Consider the following 10505-nt stretch of genomic DNA (forward strand, 5'->3'; position numbering starts at 1 on the left):
GTGATTATTCGCTAGTTTTCTTTGTCTTATGTGATTGTGCACTGAATCTTTGTGGATTCTGACTTGTTAGTTGGATAAAACAATAAATTATATTTAAAAACAGAAAAAAAAAACAATTTAAAGACTAAACAATTAAGAAAATAATTGGCAGATTAATGGATAAAGGAAACAGGGCTGAACAATTTTGAAAAAAACAAAACATCTCATTGCGATTATTTTGTCTTATTTTGTATTTGCAGTATTAGAGCAAATGACATTTTTTGCATCATTCTCCCTGTCACTGAAAAAGATATTAAAATAATTATGGTGACTTCTGCAGGGAGAATATGAGGATATGATGTGTGGTCCAGGACATCTCTGCATATTTAATTCAAAATGGTATTTGGACATTCATTTTGCCTTTAACAAATATTGTGCCTCCTGCACCTTGAAAGTTGCAGTAGGCCATATTGCATTTTGATAAAAGCTATATTAACTGTTCAGCCCTAAATGGAAATAATCGATAGTTGCAGCTCCAGCTGAAGTGCTGTAGTAGGAAATTAAAAGGTAGTAAATTACCGTGTGTATCTGACAGAACATTCAGTAGTCATATTGATTTCAAATTTCATCTGTCTTTGTGCAAAAAAGTAGTTTTTTAACAAGTGTAATATAGAGAAAAAAATCCTCTCTGTAACAGAAAATAACTTCCCTATAATCTTGTTCAAGTCTCAGGCCATAAGGAACTACGAGGGAATGAGTTTACAAACATCTGAGTGTAATTGACCCTTCAGACTGTGAGTCATGGTAGATTATGATGCCGTGATGATTCACTGGTTCATCATGGAAGAAAGGACGGGCCCTGAGTAGTGCTGATAAAATAACATACCCTGCCTTTATCACTGTGCAGTCTGCTGTGTGAAAACACACCCAGCGAGTGTCAAAGGTTGTCGAGCAGCTTTGTCATCATTATACTGCCTTAAAATACACCACGGATGGTGAAAGAAAATTCCCTCCAAGAGTCTTTCAAAATGCCCAAATGCTGCTCAGAAGTTCTCTTTGTTGAAGTAAAATTTGGTCTTTCGAGGATCCACGTCTGAGTATTTTGCACATTTTTTCTCCAGGACTTTGGCCAGAGCCTCGGGGCCACATAAGAAGGTTCCCACCACAGACCTGAGGACAGAAACATGATGTCGCGTTAGATTTCAAAGGTTAAGGTTTGAATGTGTGAGGTGCTTAACAGAGTTATTCCTTCAATCTCCTGTCATTCAAAGGGAAAGTCACCACTTTCACAACGTAGTCAGTTGAAGCAATACATTCCTCAATGTGTGTTATGACAGAGAAACCTGTAGGATGAGAGTGATGTCACAGTGATGTCACTGGTGTTAAGGAAGAACTACAGGCTATTTCAGGCTATTTTGGCTAACAAAGTAATAACTATAGGCAAGGTGGTGATACACTGACATATGTATGTGCATCAGGAGCTTAATGCTTCCTACATTTACCATCAACACTGACTGGACATCCACATCGAAAGTGATTAATTTTCCTTTTAAAAAGGAAATAAAAACATTTGAAGATGATAGACAAAAAGAAGAATGATAATAATTAAGTTTATTGTTTTAAAAATCATTCTAAATCAAGTGGATGGCAAAGTCTGGACTGCAACTTCATAATTAAAGTTATTGTAGGTGTCATTCCTGCTATGCCCTTAACAAACAAAAAACGAAGAAGGAATTATGGGTACCAGGGGAGGAGGGTAACGTTTAAGTATCAGGAACTACAATGCAACAGATCTTGACCAGCATCTCCAGGCAATTTAAATGGGCTTTTGAATTTCTGACTTTATAATCAGTTTTCCTCTTAAATTTCTTATGTTAACTCAGGATATTATTCATCTAGCTTGGCTCCTTAATTAATTTTTCTTTTTATAATCTAATAGCCCTAATATGCCATTGTATAATGGAAAGTTAAAAATGTCATCTGAGGGAGACAAAAATATAAGAAATAAATTAATGGAAAAGACATTTCATTCAAAACCATAAAATGTCACCTTCATGGCTGCACTGGGGGAAAAGTCAGGGGGTCGTCAAAGTGGGGCCTTATCCCCTGGGAACCATGAATATCTGAACTAAATTTCATGACAATCCATTGAGTAGTTGGTGATATATTTTAGTCTGGACCACTGATTGTAAATAAACATGTTTCTAAACCGATCAGAAAAATTAACACTTGACCACCTATCAGTGTGATAAGAAAGAGATAAAATAATAGAAAGCATCTTTGGGAAACACTTAGTTGACGTGTAGTTTGATGTTTTAGTTTGGCCCATGTCTCATATGTTAACATGGAAGGGCAGGATTTATGACCTATACTGCAGCCAGCCACCAGGGGGCAATCAAGATGTTTTGGCTTTACTTTTTGGGAGCTGTTATGTTATCCATCTTTATACATGTCAATGGTCTGAACCAAAACAGGTGAATCAACCAACAGAGAAGAAAGCCACTTGCATGGCTAAAATCAGAGGACTTTCTCTTACGTGGGGTTTTCTTTGCGGACTTGTTCGAACTCCTTGTCCCAGGCGGGTCGGCCGTAGTGGGTTTTCTGTTTGAGCCCAGTGATCACATCTGTGTCCTCATCAGAGTGAACCCTCACGTGAGCGGCCTGTTCAGGAAAAATGAGACAAGAGATCTGAGTTTGTGCTGAAATGACCTAACACTCGTTATCAGTACCAATGTGAGGACTCTTTCACACACGTACATGGCCGTGATCCCATTTGGTCAGGTAGAGTTTGTATGTGAGGAAATCTCCCATGCCTCTCTCCTCCATCTCTTTCTCCAGCACCTGCAAGAGGTCAGCGAACCACTCGAAGGCGTGCGTCTCCCGGCACAGCCAGTAGAAGTAGATCTGAAACAAGGAAGCAGATGCAGGCATGTTAAACAATGATCCTCTTACAAAAGAGCTGGCACGCTGCTGGTCATGTATGGGAGTATTGTGAAAACACACAGTGTTCTTTATTTAAAAGACAATAAGAGCTCCTGTGTCATCATTCATCATCAATCAAGTGTGTCAGCGTGATGAAAAGGATATACAGTTTTTACTGTCAGATTGATTGGGACAGGGTGTGTAGGCGTCGGAGCTGTTACCTTTCTGGTTCGCAGTTTAGGGTTGGAATCTTTGAACTTGTACCAGATGGACTTGAGGATGGAGGCGAAGGGAGTCACTCCGATGCCGGCACCGACCAGCATGCTGACCTCATAGTCGAATACGTCCTCACTGGCTGTGCCAAAGGGTCCGTCCACACCCATTCTGAGGAAACACAATAAATAGACTGTGTTATCAGGTGACAATGGAAACACATCACACAGATTTTGTTACTCTTAGTTTGCCTTTTATAATTTTCTATATGTTAATTCTGTGTTCTCAATAACACTCATTCAGTTTTTTAACATTAAACAAACACTTTGTACAGTTTTCAACTAAATATGAGTTGAAAAGTATTTGCAAACCATTGCATTCTGTTTTACACACCGTCCCAACTTTTTAGGAATTGGAACTGCGCATGAATAAATAAAACATTCTAGTTTTGACACTAATAACATTGAAAATATGTATTCATACATGACGGATCACAGCTTTATAATTTTTGGAAACACTAATAAAAAAAAGCTGTGTCATACTAGCTTTCATGCAGATTAGCATCACTACACAACCCATTAAATATAATGTGTGTCAGTCAGATGGTTAACTTCGACCGGTAATTCCTCTTTTGTATGTGTGTGTATTGTTTCATTCATTTCGCCACATATCACAACATACCATTAATAGTCTGAGAGGGATTACATAGTCCTTCCTTAGATACACGAAACTCAGTTATATAACACAGTATGAACATCGGTTTTTAAGACAACACTGAAGTGCTGAAAGTAAAAATGTAAATATGAATGACAGTCAGGCAAACTGTCTGCTGATGAAGATCGTCTGAAATGATCAAAACTTTTGAGACAGTTACTAAATGGATTTCATGAGGTCTGTATTGTTTTTCTAGTCATTTTTGTGGATCATTTTGTTCTGCTGACTTAAAAACTGCATCTGTGCAATCAGTGGTTTAATCAAGAGGGGTCATTTATTAAACAGGGCTTTAGAGGAATATTCCCTTCAAAGGTCATGAACTTCCTGTCAAATTAAAAATAAAACAGCCCGGGGGAATTGAACCCTTCCTGAGCGTGATGTTGTTTTGTGGCTCCATTTCAATATCGGAAACCCTGGGATGTAGAGAGGGCAAACAGTTTAATAAGTTGAATGACAACTTTGTTTTTTTTGTTGTTTTGTGTATAGTTTTGTCTTTGTGTATGTATAATAATTAAATCATAAGGCAGTAAATGTACCCTACACTTTAAAATGTTTATTGACACATTTAAATGGCTTAAAGGAAACCAGAACCGTGATCACTTGTAACCTGACATGTTGCACAATGTATTTTGTTCTTTTTGTCTATTTGCATTTGTACATTGTTACTTATAATGTCTCTGTTTTTGTTACCTGCCTCGGGACTATGGATGTAAATTAGCATTCCTGCTAAAATTCTGCATCTTTATATCTTGTATTTTTATACTAACGGTCATTTACATGCATAAGTGAAAATGCAAATCATTATTTCATAAAAAGGGTTCATAAAAGGACCAGCTTGCCTCTTAAAACAGATCAGTGATCAGTAAAAATATTCCCTGCCTGTACAATAAAACAAAACAACAAATCAGAAATCAGATTAAAATAAAATTTAAAAAAAAGCTCACTTGGGTCCCTGCGCTCCCTCTGGTAGCTGCTGCATGATGTCGATGAGTTTGTCCGTCCAGTCCCCGGCCGAGCGGATGTGGACGCTGAAGAAGTCCTCCTCGGGGGCAGAGGTCATGGTGAACGGGTGCCACTCCAGCTGGGAGATGCTCGGGCAGTTGAGGAAGACGTACTGACCCACCTCCATCTTGAAACCGTTCTTCACCAGCTGCAGCTCAAGCACCTTGGACGGCCGCATCACAATCTGAGAGCAAAGCAAACTGATTAATGTCACCATGACAGAAGAACCTGCAGAACAACGATGGATCATGAATGAAACGCACCCTCCTGTATCGGACCGTCTGCATGTAACGAATGAAACGCAGCAGACGTTCACACAGATACAGAACCATTGGACCAATCACCCACATCCAGGTCTGAAAAAAGGAATACACACACAAAATTACACTTTTATTTATACTATTAGTAATTAAATATATTTTAAATATTAGTAACAGTTGTAACAGAGGATGAACAGTAAAGAAATTTAGGAAGTCAAACCTGTGGGAACCCTCCTGCAAATTGAGGGATGGGACACTCAGGGATCTGTCCCCACTCGTCGCTGCGGTTTTTACAGAAGGTGAAGTTGTGCGGTGGATCTGTTGTCTGCTGACTCCTCACTATGCGCCTGCAGATGAGATAGACGGGTGAAACCTGTTTCAATAACAACAACAACAACAATGATGACAACGGTCCATTAAAAGAAAATGCAGCTGTAACCTTTCCCTTACCCGGCGCCATGGAAGACGAGACCAGCGAAGAAGATGATGAAGAGGTGGTGGGTGTACCAGAAGACCTCAAAGTAACTGCGTCTGATGACCTCCATGGAGGAGGTGATGATGAGGATGAGGGCCAGAGTGATGATGACCCCTGTGAGGCCAGCAATGGTGGTGAAGACAAAGTAGGTTGGAATCTGCTGCGGATCCTGAGACATAAGAAAAGGAAGAAGAAGAAGAAGAAGAAGAAGAAGAAGGTTTTACTGAATCTCTATAAACAGATATCTGCACATGAATGTAGATATCTGCTAAATCGTCTTCAGACATCAGTATGTTAACATGCATTTTCACTGGTCAACCAATTAATCAGACTGATTATTGGGCATTTTGAGATAATCAGCATCACCTGCTGTAGCTGTCATTGACCAATCACAACTGAGTATTCACCAAAGCCATGTAACAATAGATTGTAGTGTGCATGGAGTAATGGAAATACGCATGACTTATCAGCCATTGAAAAACCCACATCAGTGACCGCTAAACACGTCTGCAGACTGCAGTCTTGTTCATTGATGCCAAATTTGCAAAGTTAGCATGAAGTACATTTCCTTTAAAAAAAAGAGTTTACATTTACAAATTAAAACGGAACTTAAGATTTTGACCTTCTGTGAAAAATAGCAATAACGAAAAATACGTTAACTTACAAGGGCTGTTATGCGTATTGGGTTCAGGTAGGTGGTGTTCTCTGTGTCCTCCAGGTTGGACAGAGCAGTGCTGAGTCGATCATAAACTCCCTGTCTGCTGTTGTTGTACCACTCCACGTTCAACAAGTGCGCGATCATATGAACAGCTGTCAGGACACAGAGAGGAGACACGTTACTGCTGCTGGAGTTTACAAAAAAAATGAACAACACTTTTAGTTTGAAAATGTGGACTTAAAACGGTGCACTCAGAGTCCAAGATCCCATCTTATCTTCGACATAATAAGAGAAAATACACCTTAAGTCAATATTTATTTTAGACCCTTTTGAACATTTTGACCTGTGTGTTTGTCTGTCTGTCTGTGTGTGTGGTTAGAAGGAAGTAAAGTATCACAATTTGTGTCGTATTTGAAAAGAGATTACCTCTGCTTTGGTATCAAGTAAATATTTTTTCCATTTGTACATATTTCACTCTAACAACACCACCGCGAAGGACTGAACACATTTTTCTTGTGTCATGCTTAAGTTAATTATCTGATAAACCCTGATAGGATTCAGGTCAGACAAGTTTGCACAATAGTAATCAATGCACCAGAACTGTGCACAAGTAAGAAAACAAAGAAAATATATTAATTAAAAGGAAGAAACAATTTGTGAGGCTGAAAAGTCATCCTGGAGGAAATGTGTACAAATGCACTTAATAAACTATTATATGATTTTAAAACTGCTGTGTGCCTGAAATAAGTCATGGTGCCTGAGAGCTTTAAGCACTGTGAATATACTTGTTTGATTTATGTTTAGTTTCTCTTTTGTTTTTTCTGAAGAAAAATATTGCTGGGAAGAAAACTTCAGTGTTACATTTACCCAAATCTGTGATACTGGTAAAATAAATTGGCATAAACTGACGACTGTCTTGTTGAAACTTTGGTAAAATGACTAAAACACTGCATTGTGGCTACAAGTGTGTGACGATCCTCTCTCCCCTCTCTAAAATGTCTGTATGAGAGGGATGAACGTCAACCATTTAGCAGCATTGCAACAAAAGTGAAGAGTGCTTGCATAAGTTCACACCTGTCATCAGAGCGATCATGTACGCCACCAGCTTGTGGAAACTCAGATTTTTGTCCAGTTGTTTCCGCATTGATCTGCCACAACACTGAAAAGATAAACACAGAAAGGAAGTGGGAAAAAAATGTTAAAGGAACATCTTTCCATCTTTCCTGTCACTGAAACCTACCTGACCTGTGACTGTTCAGCAAGAAGTGAGGGAATGTACCTAAGTACATTTAAAGACAATGAGAAAAACTCCCACACGCTGTCTCGCTCACTGCTGAAATGATTACATAACAATGCAGCATCAACACACTTCCACATACAAACATTACAAACATAGGAGTTGCCTCAATGATCGAGTCACCCAGTCAGAGGACTGCTGATTAAACTGATGATCACCTGCAACGTTTCTTCTCATTGTCTTTAAGTTGCACCTTCCTCTGATGCACCTGTCACACTTTCAGGAGTGCAGAGACTTCACAAAAAAGTAGACTTACTCGCTTTAAATACAAAATTGAGCTACCTATATTTGAATTGAGAATTTTCATTTTATGCAACTATTTTACAGATGGCATTTTTCATTTCCTTCCTGTCTAGTGAAAACCATGAATCTCCAAATGTGGGGATTTTGAATTTGCTTTGTTATGATGAACAGAAGGATAAAGTGTTCCTTTACAGGTCAAGTAAATTCTCCTACTCCTTAAGATAAACAAACTATTTTAAACCCTCTTGGATCAGCAGGAAAATGCATCATCATTTCACAAACCTGAAAACTGCTGTTTTTCTCATGAAAAGCTGACTTTTTAGATATATGTGCTTCTCACAGGACAGTGACTCTACAAACATATGATGATCTTATAGAACATAATACATTGCTGTAGATTAAACTACCCAACAGTATATAAGGTAACTTAAATATCTACAGCAGTAAAATAAAACATAAAAAACAATGCAGCAGTAATATTAAATAAAAAAACATCAGATATCATAGTAAAGCCGACATTTTTCTGCACAGCGAGTACTCAGTATGATAATATTTACATACATTTAGGTAAGTAAGATTTTAATTCACTTGTAGTGGTGTATTTTCATAGTGTGCCATAAGTACTTTTACATAAAGGATCAGATTACGTCTTCCACTATTGCTATTAAAAGGGATCAGATACACAGATCAGTCTGATACTGGACAAAATCACTGGATCTGATACTGTGGGGGAAAGTATATATGATAAGATACAATACAATCCATTCACTTGAACTACTACATAAATTAACAAAACTTTGTGAGGGCTCACAGTCATGTAGTTTCAATAAAGACAAAAACACAAGATGAGCAGCATGTGTCACAAGAACAGCAGCTTGAACGTGAGTCAAAGTTGTGTGTCAGAAAAAGTTTGAATAAAAAATGTTGTGGGCTACATTTCTTCCTCCATGGGAGCTGAATATTTGTTTCACAGTTTGAGACAAATTTTTTAGATGGCTGGTTAAGCAAAGTGCATCCATACTAATGTAGTATCAACAGATTAGTTGTTTAAGAGAGAGAAACAGGCAGTATAAGATACTCAAGGTTGTAGTGTCTGTATCAGACCTGAAATAGTGGAATCAAATATTCTTAGCTTTTAAAGGAGGTGAGGGCAGAGGTGGTACTATGGAAAACATAAATTGTTGAGTTTTTGGTTTGATTTTGCTGTCAGATAAACAGTAAAAACATGAAACTTAAGCTAAATTTTATTTTGCCAATTTAATGTGTTGAAAAAAAAAAAATCATCCAATATTAGAATGAGTTAAAAATCTTGGTTCGGACATGCAGCCGTACTCGCCAACCCTCTTGATTTTCCAAGTTTTTCATTGCCCTCTCCATGTTTCCATGTGGTCACAATTTCCAGCAAATTTTCAATTTTCCAACCAATTTCTGACACTTTACAACATGTATAAGCCCAATATGTCTCTAAAAGCCTGTTTTCAGCCTGCCAACAAAGGAAAGGGACATGCATCTTTTTTTTCAAAATATGCTGCATCAATTTTCCTTTAGGGGCAAGGACAAAACTAAATGACTGGAAGAAAAAAGATGAATATTGATTTATGCCAGAGGTCACACTAGATGGATACAAAATGCAGGAAAACAAAATCTCAAATTATTAATATGGAAATCCTCCATACTTTTGAGGTCAAGTTGGCAAGTATGCATGCTGTCCTAAGTCCTTCACAAAACGTTATTAAAAGGAGGATACTAAACTAATAACAGCAAAGATAAGCTAAACTGTTTAGTAACGTCCAAATGAACATTAAAGTAGTCAATTATTTTAATAAAATATGCATAAAAAGTGTATAATTATCAAAGAAAGAGAAGAGGAAGTTTGGTGTGAAAATATCACAGATGTTTCCAGGATATGCAGCAGTCAGAGTAGTTGTATGACTGGAAATGATCACGATGCCATTGTATTCTGTTCAGTTGTGCACCTCGCCCTGCTCTGCCAAGAACTCATCAGGATCTTACCACGAAGGATCCGCGCAGCAGAGACAGCAGGTTCCTGCACACCGGCAGGAGGATCAGCATGCAGTTAAAGTTGAGCACAGCTGCCGGAGCTCTGGCCCAGGCCAAGGCAGACTGGAAGAACGAAACAAAAAAATAGGTGAGTATTTATTAAAGTCTGTAATTATAGTGATTTTTATAAAGCATGATTTTCTTCACTCACCCCTAAAAGATGGCGCGTATAGAAAAACTGATCTCCCAAATCGTAGAAAAGGTAAAACCAGACGAAAAGGAAGATGTTGATGCCCATCCAGACCACCTGCGAACACAGCCGGGATCATGTTTCCATCACAAAAAAAACATATCCTTTATTTTCTGAACATGTATTTAATCCTAGTTAGTCTGTTTGCCTTGAGGATGCAGGAGTTTGGACACTTTTGCGCACAAACTCGTAAAGCTTTAGTCCTCTTTGCGCATTGAAAAATGAAAACACTGAAGAACTCACCAGTATGAAGGATGTAAGTCCATTGTTGATAATCCAGTTACCCATCTTGAGCACTTTACCTTGACTCGCACCAGCAACACCTTTCTTACATCTTTTGCCTACCTGCACCTTTATACCCACCTGTCTGGACTGACCCCTCCTCCTCCTCCTCCTCCTCCTCCTCCTCAGGTGTGTCTGTGATGTTATTGAAGGAAGCGACCCATGACGCCCGTGAAACTGCGTGGTTAAGGAAGTATAAAGGAGAGGTT

At 38.4% G+C, this 10505-nt stretch overlaps 1 protein-coding gene across 1 annotated transcript; it reads right to left on the reverse strand.

Moving 5' to 3' along the window:
• Positions 1-578: 578 nt before the first annotated feature.
• nox1 (NADPH oxidase 1) lies at positions 579-10321 on the reverse strand. The gene is made up of 13 exons (XM_084719526.1): positions 10258-10321; positions 9976-10071; positions 9777-9887; positions 7298-7382; positions 6230-6375; positions 5541-5734; positions 5311-5437; positions 5094-5186; positions 4773-5014; positions 3123-3285; positions 2737-2883; positions 2516-2640; positions 579-1149 (listed from the first exon to the last, which is right to left on the reverse strand). The coding sequence occupies exons 1-13, from the start codon at positions 10300-10302 to the stop codon at positions 1023-1025; spliced, it is 1701 nt and encodes a 566-aa protein (XP_084575652.1). The 5' UTR covers positions 10303-10321; the 3' UTR covers positions 579-1022.
• Between the last annotated feature and the right edge of the window lie 184 nt (positions 10322-10505).

Source organism: Lutjanus erythropterus, chromosome 5, assembly GCF_056507025.1.
Source record: "Lutjanus erythropterus isolate fLutEry1 chromosome 5, fLutEry1.hap2, whole genome shotgun sequence".
NCBI lineage: Eukaryota > Metazoa > Chordata > Actinopteri > Lutjaniformes > Lutjanidae > Lutjanus > Lutjanus erythropterus.

Bases quoted from the DNA above. Each gene is read 5' to 3' on its own strand.
- nox1 (XM_084719526.1), bottom strand. From the start codon at position 10,302: ATGGGTAACTGGATTATCAACAATGGACTTACATCCTTCATACTG. The intron at 10,072-10,257 runs GTGAGTTCTTCA...CTGTGTTCGCAG, and splicing joins GACTTACATCCTTCATACTG to GTGGTCTGGATGGGCATCAA. The intron at 2,641-2,736 runs GTACGTGTGTGA...TTTCCTGAACAG, and splicing joins CCAAATGGGATCACGGCCAT to GCCGCTCACGTGAGGGTTCA.